General features: G+C 36.8%; 1 protein-coding gene across 2 annotated transcripts in view; it reads right to left on the reverse strand.

Annotated features, from left to right (window-relative positions):
- MOGAT1 (monoacylglycerol O-acyltransferase 1) overlaps window positions 1-20,630 on the reverse strand; it is a 44,220-nt gene extending 23,590 nt beyond the window's left edge. The window contains exons 1-2 of one of the 2 annotated variants that reach the window (XM_074298621.1): window positions 20,379-20,630; window positions 1,000-1,178 (exon numbers count right to left, since the gene is read on the reverse strand). In XM_074298621.1, the coding sequence (XP_074154722.1) occupies window positions 1,000-1,178; window positions 20,379-20,472 (273 nt within the window). In that variant the 5' untranslated portion in view covers window positions 20,473-20,630. Of the gene's footprint in view, window positions 1-999; window positions 1,179-19,438; window positions 19,554-20,378 lie in introns of those variants that run through there. The other variant, XM_074298619.1, reaches the window with a different exon arrangement.
- Window positions 20,631-21,187: the final 557 nt, after the last annotated feature.

A 21,187-nucleotide genomic window follows, 5' to 3' on the forward strand; every position in this document is an offset into this window, starting at 1 on the left:
TCACACAACTAATAAGTGTCTGAGGCTGGATTTGAACTCAGGAAGATGAGTTTTCCTGATTGCAGGCTTGGCATTCTATCTTTTGCATCACCCAGCCACCTTATAAATGTGTGTCTATTGATATATTTATTTATTCCAAAAGTGAGGGGAATTCTGTGATTTCATTTGCTCAGAGAATCACTGGAAATCATGGAAATTTCCTCCTAAGAGATGTGTCGCTTCTAGGACACTGAGAGTTAAGCATGAAATCAGAAGCTTGAACCCAAGTCTCAGAATCCCTGATTTAGAGCCATGAGAGAGGGACCTCAGAGGTGACCAAAACCAATCCTTAATTTTACAGATAAGGAAACTTAAGTTTAGAGAGGTTTAGTGCCTTGCACAAGGTCCCACAGACAGTAAGCAACTAAGGCAGAATTTGAACCCTGGACTTTCTGACTTCCAATCCAGCACTTTTTTCATCATAACATGCTTGACCATTCATCCTCTACAGCACAGATATCAACCACAAGGCCCCTTGTCATGGCCCAAAACAGTAACATTTAGCAAAATAAGGAAAAACAATATAATATATGCAATGTTACATTTAAAAACTAAGCCAATGAGCAGTCGGTGGGGATCCTTCTATTCAGATAAATGGGCTCTATCTCTGAGTTTGATGTATCTGCAAAATTGACCATATTGCCTCTTCATTATTCATATTTAGCCTTTTAAATTTTGTCACCAGCAGATTCAGTTTAGTGATAAGCTCACCAAATTATGTGCTTCAGGAACATGAGAATACAGCTGCTTTTATCTGATAGGGACTTTAAAAGGTCAAATTCAACTTTTTTTTTTTAATAGATAAGGAAATCAGAGATTAAGTGACTTTCCTGGGGATATCCAAATGAAAAGATTACGAATTGTCTCAAAATGGAAAAGTTCAAAGGACAAGTTGAAAAATCTGTAACCTAATATTCATTCCCATCTGAAGTCCTCTGTTAAACAATATATTTTACTCACATGCATTGGAAAATATTCCCTAAAGTACTTCCAAACAGTCCAACTTCTGACCCAGTTGAACCTCCTGCCTCCTGAGTCTGGAGTCTTCCAGTCAAAGTAGAGCCATGTTAAATAAGGGACATAGATAAACCAGTAGTTTTTAAAAAGCAGTATTACCAAGAGTCCACAACACAGCTGCCCTACAAGGTAAAAGAGAACCAGAATCAACATTAGTCAGTATTTATGATAGCACCTGGCAAGATAAAGAGGAACTCAAAATTTGAGCAATTGAATTTAATTAACTATGATTTTTCCTATTCCACTTAAGATGTGCATGGAAGGTGAAGAAAAAATAGGTTGGTTTTTATTAGGTTTTGTTTGAGAGAAGGGTGAGGAGAAAGCATAATTTGCCTCAGTGATCTAAGCCATCTCCCCTGAAAGAATTTTTCCTGACTATTTTTCCCAAGTGAATATAAGTAAAGCAAAATATCTATTCTTTTCTTTCAATTTTAGTATTTTATTTTCCCCAAATTATATGTAAAAACAATTTTTAACATTTGTTTTTAAAACTTTTGAGTCTCATATTCTTTTCCTTCCTCTTTTCCTATCTTAGTGAAAATGCAGGCAATTCAATATAGATTATGTGTAGTCGTGCAAACCATTTCCATAACAGTCATATTGTGAAAGGAAACATAAATCAAAAAAAAAACAAACCCAACACAACAAAGGCAAAAACAAAACCCCAAAATAGTCAAGAAAAACAAAGTTAAAAACAAAACAAAATAAAACAGTGTGCTTCAATCTATACTCACACACCATCAGTTCCTTCTCTGGGCATGAATAGCATTTTTCACCATTTTAAATCATTGTATTGCTTAGAATAGTTATATTATTCATAGTTGATCATTGTACAAAATTGTTGTTACTTTGACCACAGTATATTTCATTTTGTGGCAGCTCATGGAAGTCTCCAGATTTTTCTAAAAGCATCCTGCTCCCTATTTCCTATAGCACATTTCCTAACATACAACAATTTATCCAACCATTCCTCAACTGATGGGCATTCCTTCAGTTTCCAATTCTTTGCCTCCAAGAAAGAGCTGCCATAAACATTTTTGTACACAATAGTCTTTTTCCTTTTCCTTTTTGTTTTGTTTTGGTTTTTTTTTTAATCTCTTTTTAGATGTAGATCGGGTAGTAGTACGAAAGGTCTATTCTTGCACATAATTACTATCCTATCATTTTGGTGTGGAAGTGAATTTGACTTCTCTAATACTAATAGAAGAAACTCTGACAAGTGCTACTATCTTTTTTTTGGTATTTTTTTAAATTAAAGCTTTTTTATTTTTCAAAACATATGCATGGATAATTCTTCGGCATTAACTCTTGCAAAAACTTGTATTCCAATTTCCCCCCTTCCTTCACCCCCTCCCCTAGATGGCAAGTAGTGTAATATATGTTAAACATGATAGAAAATATGTTAAATACTTTTAAACATATTTAACATGTATTGGATTACCTGCCATCTAGGGCAGGGGGTGAGGGGAAGGAGGGAAAAATTTGGAACAGAAGGCTTTGTAAGGGCCAATGTTCAAAAATTATCCATGCATATGTTTTGTAAATAAAAAGATATAATACAATAAAAAAGAAATATATATTAAATCCAATATATGCATACATATAATATACAATTATCTTGCTGCACAAGAAAAATCAAATCAAACCAGAAAAAAAGGAAAAGGAAAACAAAATGGAAGCAAATAACAACAAAAAGATTGAGAATGCTATGTTGTGAACTACATTCAGTTCCCACAGTTCTCTCTGGATGTAGATGACTCTCTTCATCACTGAACAATTAGAACTGGTTTGAATCATCTCATTGTTGAAAAGAGCCACGTCCATCAGAATTGATCATCGTATAGTCTTGTTGCCATGTACAGTGATCTCCTGGTTCTGCTCATTTCTCTTAACTTCAGTTCACGTAAGTCTCTTCAGGCCTTTCTGAAATCATCCTGCTGATCATTTCTTTTTTCTTTTTTTTTTTTTAATTTTATTTTATTTATTTTATTCATTTTTCCAAATTATCCCCTCCCTCCCTCCACTCCCTCCCCCCGATGGCAGGCAATCCCATACATTTTACATGTGTTACAATATAACCTAGATACAATATATGTGTGTAAATACCATTTTCTTGTTGCACATTAATTATTAGCTTCCGAAGTATAAGTAACCTGGGTAGATAGACAGTAGTGCTAACAATTTACATTCGCCTCCCAGTGTTCCTTCTCTGGGTATAGTTATTTCTGTCCATCAATGATCAACTGGAAGTGAGTTGGCTCTTCTTTATGTTGAAGATTTCCACTTCCATCAGCATACATCCTCATACAGTATTGTTGTTGACGTGTATAGCGATCTTCTGGTTCTGCTCATTTCACTCAGCATCAGTTGATGTAAGTCTTTCCAAGCCTCTCTGTATTCCTCCTGCTGGTCATTTCTTACAGAGCAATAATATTCCATAACCTTCATATACCACAATTTACCCAATCATTCTCCAATTGATGGACATCCATTCATCTTCCAGTTTCTAGCTACAACAAAAAGAGCTGCCACAAACATTTTGGCACATACAGGTCCCTTTCCCCTCTTTAGTATTTCTTTGGAATATAATCCCAATAACAGCAATGCTGGGTCAAAGGGTATGCACAGTTTGACAACTTTTGGGGCATAGTTCCAAATTGCTCTCCAGAATGGCCGGATTCTTTCACAACTCCACCAGCAATGCATCAGTGTCCCAGTTTTCCCACATCCCCTCCAACTTTCAGCATTATTTGTTCCTGTCATCTTAGCCAATCTGACAGGTGTGTAGTGGTATCTCAGAGTTGTCTTAATTTGCATTTCTCTAATCAGTAGTGATTTGGAACACTCTTTCATATGAGTGGAAATAGTTTCAATTTCATCATCTGAGAATTGTCTGTTTATATCCTTTGACCATTTATCAATTGGAGAATGGTTTGGTTTCCTATAAATCAGGGTCAGTTCTCTATATATTTTGGAAATGAGACCTTTGTCAGAACCTTTACTTTTAAAAATATTTTCCCAATTTGTTACTTCCCTTCTAATCTTATTTGCATTAGTATTGTTTGTACAGGAACTTTTTAGTTTGATGTAATCAAAATCTTCTATTTTGTGATCTATAATGATCTCTAATTCTCCTCTGGTCATAAATTCCTTCCTCCTCCACAGGTCTGATAGGTAGACTATTCTCTGTTCCTCTAATCTATTTATGATCTCATTCTTTATACCTAAATCATGGACCCATTTTGATCTTATCTTGGTATATGGTGTTAAGTGTGGATCCATATCTAATTTCTGCCATATTAATTTCCAGTTTTCCAAACAGTTTCTTCCGAATAATGAATTTTTGTCCCTAATGTTGGTATCTTTGGGTTTGTCAAAGATTAGATTGCTATATATGTACCCTTTTTTTGTCCTTTGTATCTAATCTGTTCCACTGATCTACCGTTCTATTTCTTAGCCAATACCAAATGGTTTTGGTGACTGCTGCTATATAATATAGCTTTAGATCAGGTACACTTAGACCACCTTCCTCTGACTTTTTTTTCATTAGTTCCCTTGCAATTCTCGACCTTTTATTCTTCTATATGAATTTTGTTGTTATTTTTTCTAGGTCATTAAAATAATTTCTTGGGAGTCTGATTGGTATAGCACTAAATAGATAGATTAGTTTAGGGAGTATTGTCATCTTTATTATATTCGCTCGGCCTATCCAAGAGCACTGAATGTCTTTCCAATTATTTAAATCTGACTTTATTTTTGTGGCAAGTGTTTTGTAATTTTGCTCATATAATTCCTGACTATTCTTTGGTAGATGGATTCCCAAATACTTTATACTCTCAACATTTGTTTGGAATGGAATTTCTCTTTGTATCTCTTGCTGTTGCATTTTGTTGGTGATATATAAGAATGCTGAGGATTTATGTGGATTTATTTTGTATCCTGCCACTTTGCTAAAATTCTGAATTATTTCTAATAGCTTTTTAGCAGAGTCTTTGGGGTTCTCTAAGTATACCATCATGTCATCTGCAAAGAGTGATAGTTTGATTTCCTCATTTCCTACTCTAATTCTTTGAATCTCTTTCTCGGCTCTTATTGCCGAGGCTCTGCTGATCATTTCTTACAGAACAATAACATTCCATAGCATTCATATACCATAATTTATTCAGCCATTCTCCATCTGATGGGCATCCACTCAGTTTCCAGTTTCTTGGCAAGTACAATTATCAAGACAGAATAGCTTCAAGTGTAGATGGAGAGTCTATTAGCTGTGCTCAAGGAGAAAGTTTGAACCAACTGAGTCATGCAACAGATTCTAATATCAAATAGTATTCAGTTCTATACAGTCCCTTTTATCATACAGAGTGATCTTTATTTCATAACCAATGAGCTGATACACAACTGCTGAAATCAAACTATATCCTTTTGACATTCTCACTACAAATGATGCAACTAGTTTGCAATTTCCTTCTCCAGTATGTCCCCATTGTACAGATGAGGAACTAAGGCAAATAGAGATTAAGTGATTTGCCCAGAGTTATACAACCTAATAAGTATATGAAGTTATATTTGAATTTAGATCTTCCTGATCTCAGGACTGGCACTTTATCCACTGTGTCACCTAGCATACAGAAGGGGAGATAAATGGAAAGATGGCTGAGACTTTCTATCTTCTCTCTAGATATCTTGCCTTATCCTACCCAGGTATGTAAGGAACTGTTCAATATTTTAAGACAAATTAGGGAGAAATTAGGGTGCTTCATCAGCTCCTAAATAAGTTAGGAATGAGTATTTCTTCGAATAAGGGATGTTCCCCTCTGATTGAGGTATATGGGACATTCAGGAGAGCTAGTTTTACCGGATTGCCAAAGAGATCCATGAAACAGAAAAGGTTAAAAATCCTAAGGTAAAACTTTAGGAATGGATGTCATTCTGTTTTCTACAGCTCTTTAAGGTTCTATTTTGCTGCTTCATTATTTCAATTTTTTCATTCCTTGACTTTGTGATAGAAAGAGCATAGAATTGGAACCAGAAACAATCTTAGAAGCTTTCATTTTATAGATGAAAAGATTGAAGCCCAGAGAGACTAGTTTGCCCAAGGTGATTATTAAGTGGCTATGGTAATATGTGAACCAAGGTACTCTGATTCCAAGTCCAGTGCTCTGTTCACCACACCAGACCTGTGCCTGCCAGCAGGGACACAAAAACCTGACTTGGTACAGCTTGAAGCAGATTAAAATGTAATTGGTAAATATTTAACAAAATAAATAAAAGTACAATCCAACATGTTAATCTGTGGTTTTCTAAGTCAATTTGAAGTTGGAGGATTCCATTTCTATTTGAATTGGATATTACTGTACTATACTGTAATATTCTCTGTACTACACTGCAATATTCTTTCTCTGTTGAGGTTTTCTTGGGGTCTCTGGGGGTCTTGGGAGCAGCCTTCATTTCAGTTCAGTAATCACCACAAATGCAGCCAGATGCTAAAGTCCAAATCCTTTATTGTCTCCTTCAAAGTCTTGTCTCCTTTTCTGGGGCCTGGTTAGCTTTCTTAGAGGCCTATCTTTCCCCTTGGTTCCATGGGCTTGAGCTCCTGCCTCCTTCTCTGCCCTCTGAATCTCTCCAAATGTCTCTGAATCCAAAGGTTTGTGTTTTAGCCTCCAGAAACCACAAAGATGGAAGATGGAATGAATCTGTCTCAGCCTCCCAGAGCTTCTAGTGCGCCTGTCTTTTTTGGCCCTGAGAGCTCCTAGCTTATATGCTCTACACTGAGTACAAACAAATCATTATAGCACTAGAAACCATTATTTGTTGTAGGATTAAATCAATGCTAAACTAGAGTTAACCATTGACCCCTCAATTCCACTTAGTACCTTGTTTCAAGTTCTGGCCCATAGTATTCCTTGTAGGATTAAATCAATCATACTGAACCATGCTAAATTAGATAAATATTGTCTCTATCAATTCCACTGACTTAGTACCTTGTAAGAATCCTTTGTTTCAAGTTCAGAATTCTGGCCCATAACACTACACCATGAAGTTTCTCAGTGCTGTAATGATTTTAAGAGGAACATATATCAAGATAGAGGGTGCTAGAAGGTAGTGAGTAACTATAAAGCAGAGAACTGAGAACACCCCAAAGTATACCTGGACCCTTTCTGTTGCAACAGCTTCTGACACAGGAATTACAATTATATTTTAACAGGGAAGAAGTGACTGGCTTCTGGTGACATAGTCATTGCACAATCAGCTGTCTTTTTGTGGTCAGACATTAGCTAGTTAGAGTAAAATATTAAAACACCAAATGAAAAGAAAGGATAAGTATAGGACGATGTGATTTGTGATTACAGCAGCTCCCAATAAACCATATGGCTCTAAAAAACAACAGGAAACAAAAAAAAAAAAAAAGACTTCCTAAACCACCATTTCTTAGAGAAGATTAACCATTGAGAAACAGTCACCAGAACAAAGAGGCTGAAAGAACCTTTAAGCCACCAACAACATTCAGTCTTCTTGGCAAGTGGGAGATAAGGTGGCCAAAGGTAGCACTAGTTTAAAGGACAAACTCACATACAAAACTTGACAGAGGAATGTGCATACCATAGACAAATTCTCTTTTTACAAAGCCATGAAAAGCAACTGAGAGGAAAATGAGTTTGCAGGAAGTATGGCCTAAGATCCAGTTGAAGTAAGATCACACTAAGAAAATTTGCAGATGAAGTTGGAAGGGTACCACAAAATAAACATGCAATGGAAAATATTTGTTGCTGTTTCTATAGTGATCTACATTCATTTCCAAATTCCAGCAACTGTGGGGTGCCCTCTCTCTAATGCTACCTTCCATTTGACTACTCCTCAATGTCCCTGCTCTATTTCTCAGCCATCTTCTTAAAAGTGCTGTAAATATTCATCTTTACTTTTTATTCTGTCACATAATCCTCAATCCTTTGCAATCTAGCTTTCAATTAAATAATTTTACTGCTTCTTCTTCAAAGTTTCCAACAATCCCTTAAATGTCAACTCTGATCATATTTTCTCAGTCCTCATCTTTCTCAATCTTCTTGCTCACTCTCTCCTCCTGGATACTTTCTACTCTTTGAACTTTTAGGATGTGATTATTTCCTGTGTCTCCCTTTTGCTTAATGGACCCTTCTTAATTCTCTGTACCAGTTCCTTTCTATGTGTGTGTGTCTGTCTGTCTGTCTTTCTGTGTCTCTGTATGTGTCTGTCTGTATCTCTTTGTCTCTCTCTCTCTGTCTTTGTCTCTCTCTGTGTCTCTCTCCATCACACACACACACACACACACACACACACACACACACACACACTCTCTCATTGTCACAAGTTTCCTCTAAAATGTGCCCAATTGCCAAATGGGGAATGGGGAAAACACATGGGACTAACATGTTTTCATGTAGAAGTAAGAAAGCTATCTCTTATCCATCCTCCACAAAGATCTAGGAAACTCACCAGACAAAATCTTGATCTAGAAATCAATGATCTATTTTTCTACTAGCCCAGAAAAGCATAAGGAGACAGAGAGGTCTGTGAATACTGAGGATGTGGTCTGACTAGGTCCTGGATCCAGCAAAAAGAGTATTAAACTTGTGTAGGGTGAAAGAATAAATGCTACCTGGCATCTCTGTTGCTTTCTACCCAGTTCTGGATCATAGATGAGAGGGAGTCTGAAAGGAGTCTAAAGAGAGACTTCTTACCAGAGAAGCTGTGGTGGATTTTAGCCTGTATACAAAGAATAAAGCAAGTTCAGAAGCAAGGAGAAGCTGTGGGAATCGAATTTAGGAGGAGAATAAGGTCTCAGTTCCATCTTATAGCCCGGTCTGAATCCTGAAAACGAAAAACCAAGGCATGAATCTTAGACCAAAGGAAAGCTATAATTCTGTCACTCTGAACCAGTGAGCTTTCCATTTGGATAACTGTGTAAATTTACTGAACCCTTTAAAAGAGCAAATCCAGAGCTTTTGCTCAAATCCAAACCTGGGTCAGGCACTTGCAGAATAAAACTAACTGGCAGTGATCAAATTTTTCTCTGGATTAGATAACTTTAGGAACACTGAAAGCTTGTGGGTCCCCAGGCTGAGCTGATCCTGAGACTCCATAGCAACAAGATAATCAATATCCTTAAAAAAAGTACCAGCAGAAGCAGCCCAGACATTCTTCTCAGAAATGCAGACAGCACAACCTTAATGTATAATCTAAAGTCAGAAAATAGACTAGAAGAATAATCAAACAAATACAACAAACAAAAGTCTCACCAAAAAGCTATTAAGGTGACAGTGACACCCAAAAAATACCCAGAAGAAGAGAATGACCACAAAATATCTACAAGCAATGCATCAGAAACATAGTTTGGGAACAAATTTTTCTAGAATTCCTAGAAGAGACACATCATGAGTTAGGGGAAAAGTTTTAAAATGATTGTGTTAATTAAATGAGGACTAGAAAATAAATTGGAAAAGAAATGAGAATTATGAAAGAAAGAATTGTAAAGAGAAATTAATATCTTGGCACAAGTGACACAGAAATTTCCCAAATGACAAAATTTCCCAAAATTAGAATGAACTAAATAAAGGCCAATGATTGCACAAGATAATAAGAAATATTAAAACAAAGTCAAAAAATGGAGACAGGGAAAATAGAACAAAATGTAAGCTATCTCATAGCAAAAAATTACTGATCTGAGAAGCAGATTAAAGAGAGAGATCATTTAAAAATCATTTAGTACTATCTTAAAACAGAGAGAGAAGGGAGGAGGGAAGGAGGGAAGGAGAAGGAGAGGGGGAGGGAGAAGGAGAGCCTGAAATTATAAAAGAAAACTGCTCAGATCTCTTACAATAGAAATTTGCTGAAAGGACATATAAAAGGGAAAAAAATCCAGAAATATTGTAACTAAAATCCAAAACTTTTAGGCCAAAGAAATACAAGCAGTCAGAATGAAAGAATTCAAAGTTTGAGGAGCCACAGTCAGAATCATACATGATTTAGAAGTCACTAATATCAAAGAATGTTGAGTTTGAAATATGATATTCTAAAAGGCAAAGAATATAAACTTAGAAACAAGAATAAATTATCCAGCAAGATTTGAGTTTAATATTATAAGGGGAAAATGGACCTTTAATAAAGTGAAGGACCTCCAAACTTTCCTAATAAAAAGTTCAGAACTATGTAGAAACTTAGAAATACAAACATGGGCGTTAAGAGAAACATAAAAGTAAGCATGAACAAACAATAATAAGAAACTAAATGAGGACAAGTTGTCTACATGACAATGTAGATGATAAATGTGCTCCCTCTGAAATTTATAATCATCAGGAATTATTGAGGGTGTACAACTAGATAGAAGGCCTGTGAGTAATGATGTCTTTATCTTAAAAGAATAATGAAAAGATAGAGGAAGAGTAATACGTGCGAGTTGGGGAATTGGACTGTTAAGTAAATATCTCATATAATTGGGGTAGTCAGGTCTATATAAACTTGGATGAAGAAGTGGAGGCAGTGGCTGATACCTGAAGCTTATTCTCATCTAACTGATCAAAAGGAGAATATATATGTGTGTGCATACATGTATGTATATATACATATGTAAACAGAATTAGGTAAAGAAATACATTTCACTTTACAGAAAAAATAGGTGGTAAAGGGAAGAAGGGAAAAAAAATAAGAGGAGGGGGAAACATGAGGAATTAATGGCATGATTTCAGATATGCCTGGGAATTAATGGCATGATTTCAGATATGCCTGGGAAGACTTGCATGAATAGATACAGAAAGAAGGTAAATTGAGAAAAAACAGGAGAACATAGTATACAATGACAACAATATTATAAAGACAAACAACTTTGAAAAACTGAGGAACTCTTACAAGTGTAATGACCAATGAAAATTCTAGAGGACTCATAATGAAACATGCTCCTAATAAGACACTTGAAGACATTGGGGGTAAAAGGGGCAGGGCAGAGCATGGCTTTAACTCTATATATTTGTTTCAGAGGGTTTTTTTTTCTTCCCTTTTGAGAGGGGTGAGGATAGGAGGAAGAGAAGATAGAGTTTTGCTCGATGAAAAAAAAAAAAATTTGACTGTCATTCCATAACTCAAATTTAGATAGCTTCCTCTTGCCTCTACTATAAACTCCTTTGTTTAGTTTTTTAAATTCCTTACAACCTGACCTCAAATTATCTTTTCAGTCTCACTATATAGTATTCCCCTTCCCCTACACACCATGATTCTGCCAAACAACACTCCCATCTCCCTTCTTGGAGCCTTTACATTGTTTAACTCAATACCTTTAATATACTCCCTTCTTTCTATCTCATAGAAAATCTCCTTTCTTCCAAAACTTGGTCCAAGAAACCTTTTCCAATATACAGACTAGTTGCTAGTGTTCTTCCCCTGAAAACATTATTAAATAAATATTGATTGACTTCATAGAGAGTATTTTGACTAGTGTCTAAACAGAAGGGTTTCTGGGATCGAAAAAAAGTTTTCTGGAAACGCCCACTACTAGATGATCTTGTTCTAATCCTTGTTCTAAATCCTTGTTCCTTGATCTTGTTCTAAAGCTTCCTGATGAGAAGAAACCCCTATACCCTAGAGTAAGGAACGGTAGCATAGAAAAAAACAGACAGCATAGAATATCAATGAACAATTGGCCGGAAGTCAAAGGAATTTTACCAGTTCCTCCCTTTGTCCTTATCTCCTTTACTTCTGCTTGGTACAATCCCAGGTGCCTAAGGTCTGCTTCTTCTAGATAGGTTCATTTGGAGAAGCCTCAAGCTTCCCTAATTATTTGGTTCCAGCATCTTGAGCACTTCAGATCACTAATAACCTCAAGCTACTCACATCTAGCTTGAAGTTCTTGGCACGAATGGTCTCTCCCAGATATTTGTAGTTGGTTTTTCCAGAACCAAAAATAACCTTTTGACTTTCGAGCCTTTGATGCCTCCTAAATTTGGCATTTAATGCCCTTCTCAATGTAATTCCAGATCAAGTTCCCAGGCTTCTCCATTCCCACCTCTCTGATCCGCCTCCCATGCTTTTATTTTTGCCTTTCATTTACACTATGTGTAATCATTCAGTAATCAAGCATTTATTAAGCATATACTACATGGCAGGTACTGTGCTAGGTGCTGGGGATAAAAACAAAAGATTTTTTTGAAGGTCTCTATACTTTTTTATTATTTTTTAAAAGTTTTTATTTTCAAAACATATGCACTCATAATTTTTCAACATTGATACTTGCATAGCCTTGAAAACAAAAGATTTTTTTTTAATTCCTGCCCTCCAAGAAACAGGAACCTGAGTAGATGTCCCACAGTTGAAGAATGGATGAATAAATTTTGGTATATAAATGTTATGGAATACAAGAAGTGATTAGCAGGATGATTACAGAGAGGTCTGGAATTGATGTGAAGTGAAATGATCAGAACCAGGAGATCATTGTACATGGCAATAACACGACTATACAATGATCAATTCTGATGGACATGGCTCTTTTCAACAATGAGATGATTCAAACCAGTTCCAATGATCTTGTGATGAGGAGAGCCATCTATACCTAGAGAGAGGACTGTGGGAAATGAGTGTAGATCACAATATAACATTCTCACTCTTTTTATTGTGGTTTATTTGTGTTTTGTTTTCTCACTTTTTTCTTTTTGATCTGATTTTTCTTGTGCAGCAAGGTAATTGTATAAAGATGTATACATATATTGGATTTAACATATATTTTTTAACATGTTTAACATATATTGGATTACTTGCCATCTAGGGGAGGAAGTGCGGGAAAGGGGAGAAATTTGAAACAGAAGGTTTTGCAAGGGTCAATGTTGAAAAATTATCCATGCAAATGTTTTGAAAATAAAAAGCTTTAGTAAAAAAATTTTTAAAATAAAATAAAAATTCCTGCCCTCACTAAGGAATTAAAATATATGTCTATAAAGAAACATAAAGGTTCCAAGTGAACCGTCTACTTAAGTACACTTTAGGGGGTAGAGATTCTTTGTCATATATAAGCTTATCCTCTATAACATATATGAAATTCTTTTTTATTTGGTTCTGAATTTTTAAAAAATTAATAAGCCAATTAGCTCAATGACTCTTCCCCAATATCCACATTTCATCTTCCATTCCCTTGGTTTTTTAATTTATGGAATAAAACAAATATTTCAGTAACATTGTATAATGAAAATGATTGCACAAGAAACTAAATCTATTACATACAATTTGCCTTTCTGTCATAGTCTGATCCAGTCTCAGTCTGAGCCAGTCTCCTTCAGCAGTCCAACAGTCTGACAGTCTCAACCAGTCTCAGTCTGAGTCTCACCTTGTCCCCAGTTCTTAAAAACTCTATTACAATTACATCATTACAGTATACGGAGTATAAACCAAAGTGATTATATCATTATATCAAACTAGAGTGATTATATCATTATATCATACTAGATATATCATACTAGATATATGTGAACTAGATAACCATTATCTCATTAATTCCACTGAGTTAACACCTTGTTTCAAGCATACTTTTACAGAGTTTCGGCTCTCTACATCTTTCTTTTTAAATCTATAATAAAGTTATCCTATAAATTTCTTTTTTTCCTCCATGTTTTTAGACAATCTGCTCCACCAGGGAATGCCTTGATCCTTTCTGATCCTCTGCTTTTTAGAATCCTTGGCTTCCTTCAAGGGTCTGCTCATATGCCATGTCCTATAGGAAGCCCTTCCTAAGCTTGTTAAGTAATTGGTAGTGCTCACTCCTGCCTTAAATAGTCACACATTTATATGCTCCATCCCCCAAATGTAAGTCATTCAGGGTGGGGAGGAGGAAAAGGGGGAGAAAAATCCTGTTTTTTTCTTTTTTTCCTATTCTTTTCGTTATTTTTTGGGTAATAGGAATTAAGTTATTTGCTAGGAATTAAGTGATATATCTAGGAAGTGTTAAGTGTCTGAGGTCACATTTGAACTCTGGACGGTCCTCCCGACTTCAGAGCTAGTGCACTATCCAGTACACCATCTCACCGACCTCTTTTTTCTCTTCTTTTCAAAACACTTCTATTGATGACAAGGATGCTCATCTTAAATGGTACCTTTTTCTTCCTTTTCATTTGGATAGTACATAGGGTGAGGGAAAAGGAAGTAGATTTTGCTTTTATTCTATATGCTTCTGCATTCATCATCTGTGATAGATTATTTCAGTAGAATGTAAATTCCTTGAAATGAATGATTGCCTTACTTAAATGACAGAGTGAATAAACTGCTTGTCCTGATCACAAGACAACTTACCTTCAAAGGCAGCCTCAGACATTTCCTAGCTATGTAACTCTGAATGAGTCATTTAATCTTTATCTGCCTCAACTTCCTCAACTTTAAAATGCACCTATCTCAAAGGGTTGTCAAGAAGATCACAACAAAAGAGATATTTTTAAAATAGTTCCTAACACACAATAAAGTGCTTAATAAATGCATATCCCATTCCTCATTTCCTTTTGTATGTGTTTCTCTGGAACCTACTACAGTGCTTGCTTATAGCAGGAGCTTAATAATTATTTTTTCATTGATTAACGGCACTTTATGAGGCATATCTTCACATTAAGATGGGGCAACTGAAAACTGATCCGAGCTTAAAACCTTAAGTCTTCTAGCTATAGAATTTCAGCATTCACTAGTTTTAAATTTACTTTTCACAAGATCTCTCTCTCAAGACCTGTTAAAATGTCCCATACTTTGTTCTATATCCTCGGTTTCCAAATTAGACATATCAAAATGTTATTTAATTCCTTGGGTCTCAATAGGCATGAAAGAAAATATTCTCAAAGCTAGGAGAGCAATTTATATTTATTTCCTATCTTTATCTCATCCAGCATTCTCTAGTAATTTGATTCTTCTAAGTTGTGGACCAAAGGTGAAGGGATATAAAAATCTGCTGCATCATCAGTACATTTTCCAAAACTAACCTTGATGGTCTTCACTCAAAGGATTATATTTGGTCCCTTGCAAACAAAGGTCAGAAAACACTTGTGTTTGCCTAAGGTAACATCCTGGGTCAAAGGCCATATGTCAATTCTGTTTTATTTCCATTCCTACCAATGTACCAAACTCTCCCAGACTTCCACTTTCTCTGCCAAGTAGTAGAAGGAATTTATCTTCACTCAGATTTTAAGAAAAATAAAATTCATAAAATAAACTCAGATTAATTTTTGTATACTAATGAACTAGAAACCTCAAGAACAATTTTTTTCCTAACTGTGCAACAAAATCACCAACATATCAGAATCTCCTCATTCAAATATTTCTGACTGTAATTTCATTCTAAGGAAAGGCTGCTCCTTAATCACTTATACATTCTTCTCAGTACATCTTTTACAAATATTTTCTTATTTTGCATTTTATCAATGTTTATAAAGGAAATGCTATTTTTGTGTTGATTTCCATTATAAAATTGGAGATACATTCTAACTTGGGAAAGAAGGAAAGTTCTCAGTAAACTAAGTTGAAGACTTTCAGCAAAGAAAGGGATAAAATTGTGAATCTCACAGCATAGAAGAGTTTTAAGCATCTCAGGGTTTTTGAAAATCTTTTTGAATTCTGCCCTTTTTCTTTTTTATATAATAATTTTAAATTAATTTTTATAATTATAACTTGTTTTGACAGTACATATGCATGGGTAATTTTTTATAACATTATCCCTTGCACTCACTTCTGTTCTGAATTTCCCCTCCTTCCCTCCACCCCCTCCCCTGGATGGCAGGCAGTCTTATACATGTTATAGTATATCCTAGATACAATATATGTGTGCAGAACTGAATTTCTTGTTGCACAGGAAGAATTGGATTCAGAAGGTAAAAATAATCTGGGAAGAAAAACAAAAATGCAAACAGTTTACACTCATTTCCCAGTGTTCCTTCCCTGGGGGTAATCTGCTCTTTTTTCTTGACTGCCCAACAGTTATATAGGTCATGGATATTCCCTACTAGGATCTTTCCCCCAACACTAACTGGAAAAAATGAATAGAGCTATAGCATCTCTCCCATGACTGATTAGGAGTCCTTTGCTCCCATATCCATAGTTCTCATATATTGCTTTTCTTCCTTTGCTGGCTTAATGTATTTTCCCCCTTCCCACTTTCTGGTCCTCTTTCATATGTATATATCTTTTATATATTTAGAATGCAAGGTCCCTGAAAACAGAGACCATTTAGCTTGCTTGTATGTTTATTCCTAGCACTTAACATTACCTGACATAATAAATGCTTAATAAATGCTGTTCTCTATATGTATTTCAAAGGAATCACAATTAGGTGGAGGCTTTAGATTCTGTATAAATTTTCTTTTATTAAAAATACATTGTAGCTACTATTCATTTCATTTTCACTGGCCAAAAAGAAAAGTATAAATGAAATCATTTCAATGTATCAGTAAAGCAGAGCTGATACAGTTATTCAATAAAAATGATTTCCCTAGAATTTTCTTTAAGACAGCTCTTTGAAAAGGCAACTAAGTGGTACAGTGAATAGACTATCAGTTCTGGAATTTGGGGGAAGTTCAAATTTTACCTTAGATACCTACAGTCACCTAAATATGTGACCCCAGGCAAGTCACTTAATGCTGATTGCCTGTAAAAACTTTTTTAAAAAAATTAAAAAACAATCTGAAAAGTAAATAATAGAGGTTCATTATAATTTTTAGGGATGAGAAATCAGAACCTGAAATTAAGTGAATTTTTAGGACTGGCAATTAAAGGAGTATTTAGTCCAAAGAAGATTTTTTTTTGGTGGTGGGGGAGAACATGATAAACTAGAGAACAATCAGAGAAGAAAACTAAGATGTTGAAGGGGTCCTAATCTATGCTCTAAAGAGCAGTTGAAGGAACTGGAGGCATTTACCTAAAGAAGACTCACAAATGGTCATAACAGGTTTTTATTTATTTATTTTTTATAAGCTCCTCACGTGGGTACAAGAATTAATCTGGAAGCCAGAAAGGTCTGGATATAAATCTTGTCTCTGATACATTAATGTCTGTATAACCCTGGCATATCATTTAACTGCTCAACACTAGGTAATTCTTTAAGACTATATGGGTATGAGGTGGGGATGGAAAATGGGGACAAATAAATATTTATTGAGTACCACTATGTGCCAGCCACTGTTCTGAGAAGCTTTCCAGTTGTCTCCTGTATAACCCTATAAGATAGGTATTATAATTCCCATTTTATAGTTAAGGAAATTGAGATAGATAGCAATTATGTTATTTGCTGTGGTCACACAGTTAGTGTCTGAAGCTAGATTTGAACTCAGGTTTCCTGATTCTGGGACCAGTGCATTATCCATGTGACAATGAACTGTTTCTAGCAGAGAAAGTGCTGCCCTGCCTTGGTAGGGGAAGCTTATTTATTGGGATCCTTATAATTCAATAAATCATTGGTCTGGTTCCTATTTCTCTACTCTGTGTGGAAAAGGGTTTATTAGACTTATTCTCTATGATCTCAGAGGGCAAAACTAGGAACAGTGGTTCAGATTTCAAAAAAGCAAATTTAGATTTCATATAAGGGGGGGGGATCTAGCTGTCCAAAATAAAATGGGACTCCACAGGGAATTAGTGGGGTTTCCCTTTCTGTACATATTCAAGTGAAGAAGGTGAAGAGGTGTTGTTCCTTATGACTTAGATTTGGACATGATGGCCTCTGAGGTCCTTTTTCACTCTGATATTCTGGGATTCTCTCATGATCCTGCAGCTAGTGTTAAAATCATGATTCAAGACAGGATGATTTCAGAAAAACCTATAAAGACTTATAAGAATTGATACAGAGTGAAGTGAACAGAACCAAGAGAATATTGTACATAGTAATAGCAATATCATAAAGATGATCAACTGTGGAAGACATAGGTATTCTCAGCAATATAAAAATCCAAAACAATATCAAAGATCTCATGATGGAAAAACACTGTCTCTGGAGAAAGAAATGATAGTATCTGAACACAGAATGAAGCATAGTCTGTCTGCCTGTCTCTATTTCTCTCTCTCTCTTTCCCCTGTCTTCTCTCTATATTCCAGAAAATGACCAATATGAGAATATTTTACATGATTGCACATGTATGGCCTATATCTGATTGCTACCCACTCAGGACAGGGAGGGGAGTGGAGAAGAGGGAGGGATAGAATTTGTAATTCAAAACTTAAAAGAAAACATGTTACAAATTACTTTTACATGTTATTGGGGGGATATTTTATAAATAGAATCATGTCTCAAAGTCTGGTCTGAATCTAAGTTAAAGTATTAAATTAATATTTTTGGCTGATTAAATTATATGAAAGGGGAGATAGTCCTTCTGCAGGAATAAGCCTTTTGGAAAGTAGAAAGTGCCAGGTAAATGATAACTATATCCACTCTTGGCCTTCTAATTTATTACGATTCTAGCTTGCTGCCAGGGTCACCTCTATCATGTAAGTATCACTCCTCCACAAATCTTCATGGGGTTACCCTGCTATCATTGAAAGCACAAATTCCTGTCTAGCATCATATTGTAAAATGGAAAGATAACGGATCAACAGTCAAAGGACAGAAGGTCGATTACAATTTCAACTCTGCCTCTTAGTACCTATACAACATTGAAAAATATTGATAGCTAACTTTAAATAGAGCTTGTTATGTATCAGGTATTATGCTAAGTGAATTACATTTATTCTTTCACCTAAACCTCAATAACTCCCAGAAGATAGGAGTTATTATTATCCATCATCATCCCCATTTTACAATTGAGGAAATTGAGAAAGGGAAATTAAATGACTTTTCTAGAGTCACAAGCTAGTTTCTCAAACTACTCAAACCACATTCATCAATAATCTAATCACAATGAGATTTGTCCTTAAGGAAAATAGCAAGTGATGAAATGGAGTAGAAAGGAGCTCAAGGGTGGGGAAATCAAACAAGGATGGAGGGTTTAACTTCTACCCATCTTACAAAACCCAATTCAAAAAACTATTTCCAAATTTGAATTCAGGATTTCCTGACTCCATGCTCTATCCACTGTACCATCTTAACCACTCTGGATACCACTCAGTTTCTTCTTCTGTAAACTGAAATTTTTTTCTTCTGTAAAATGAGAGAGCTGGTTTAGATGAACTCTCTGGTCCCTTCTAGATCTATGAACTAACTAATGAATCTTCCATAACCTAGTGCCTTCCTATCTTTCAAGCCTAATTTTTCTTCCCCTATCTTTGTCTATTCCAACTACATCAATTGCTTACAAAGTGCTAGCCATTTCTAAGTCTTGGGGATATAAAGACACAGGTGAAACTTAGTTTTAGACTTCTCTAAAGCAGTTATCTTGAATATTGTGGCTTTGTTTGTATTTCCTCTATCACTTACACCTTAAGCTTTTTGAGGATAAGGTCCTAGTCTTATTTAAACTTTGTATCTCTCCAGTTTCCAGGACAGGACTTTGTAAACTGCAGGCAAACAACACCATTGCTTGTATTTGCACTTCAGGCCCCAGGAGGCATATAAGATCAGAGATAACAGAACACAAAATTATTTCCACAAAAGTAAACATGTGAAATGGGCACTCACAATTAAAAACATAATCCTCTTCTTGTATTCTGCTCTCTATATGGAAATGCACATTAAAAAATTCAAAAAAAAAAAATAAAAAGATTTCCAAAGACAGCTTTGGTGCAGAGAATCCAGACCTCCGCAGCCCAACAAAATAAAGCTAGCAGTAGAAAGCACCTTTTAACTCATCAGGCAAGCTTCCATCAAGAAGCCTGTCTTTGCCCTAGTTGGGTCTGATTTAGTACGTAAGCAGTGGACTGGACTTAAAACATTCCTGGAAAATGCTCCTGGGTCCAATGATTTCAAGAAATCCAATTCCCTGACATATACGGATCCAGCGTTCCCCGCTTTCTGCACCACAAATCAAGGGGGGAAAAAAATCAAAGCAGTTATTTGTCTTGGCTGCGGGCAGCAAGGAAAGCCCTGGTGTATTTTTTTTTTTTTTAATACCTGACCCAAAGAAAGAGGGGCGCCTATATTTCCATTTAAATGATTGTCAACAGTCCTGCCCTGGGCGAGTTGGATGGGTGAAACTTAGCTCTCTCCATAATTTGTTAAGCTACGAGTTAGATTCTGGGTAGAAGGGGAAGAGAGGCGGGGTGGTGGGAGCAGAGTGGGGAGAGGCAGCTAGTCAGACTCTGGGCCCGAGATTGCAGACCTGAAGGGGATTGCCGAGGACTGGACAGCGCCGAGGGCCGGACGGGAGCTCAAGGCTGGGGGCATCCCCATCCCACCAGCCAACCGGCGAGGCTCTTACCCAGTAGGAGGAAGGAGAAAACCCATTGGAGCACCGCAGCGGTCTGCAGCCTCCTCTCCAGGGGGAGGTTTAGTGGGGCAAACTGAACCTTCATGGCCTGCGCGGGACACGTGTATCCGTCGGTCCTTCAGTCGGCTGGATGCAAACCTGATGTCACCGGACCGTGGCCGCCGCCGGGGCAGGTGGGAGTGCGGCGGAGCCAGCACGATCTCGGGTGCTGCCTGCGGGTGCTCCTCTCTCTCTCCTATACCTTCAGGAAGTCGGAAAGCCGGCGCCTCCGCCCTCGCCCCCGCCCCCAGACCCGGTGCGCCCGCGCTGCTCCCACTCCGCGCACTTGGGGAGCCTGTCCGAGAGCCCGCGGCCACTAGCCAGACTGCTGCCGAGGGCACCTTGAGCTGGCCATTGCCCAGGGGATGGGAGGAGCCGCGGCCTTGACCCTGCCTTGGCTTTGGGGGCTGCCCAATCATTCCCGGGCAGGCGTCCAGAGGTTCTCGCCTGGGGCCAGGGCGGCAGCTGCCATGGGAGGGTCCGTCGTCCAGTTAGACTGATCCGGTCAGACCGAGGAAAGTCAAGATTGTAGTGAGAGTAGAGGGGGTAATCTGCCCCGCGGAGACGAACCAGAATGAACGAGCAGCGGAATCGTTTATTACCAGCTAATGTGGTTTATCACCTAACAGGTGGCCTTTGCTTCTTTAACCATTCCATTCCCCAGTCCTTTTTCGGTCCCTCATTTCATCTCTTATTCAAAGAACTCCAACCAATTATTGGAAGAGAGAAATGACTCCTTGGAGAAGCGGTGGGCATGAGAA

The sequence above is a fragment of the Sminthopsis crassicaudata genome, chromosome 3 (genome assembly GCF_048593235.1).
Source record: "Sminthopsis crassicaudata isolate SCR6 chromosome 3, ASM4859323v1, whole genome shotgun sequence".
Taxonomy (NCBI): domain Eukaryota; kingdom Metazoa; phylum Chordata; class Mammalia; order Dasyuromorphia; family Dasyuridae; genus Sminthopsis; species Sminthopsis crassicaudata.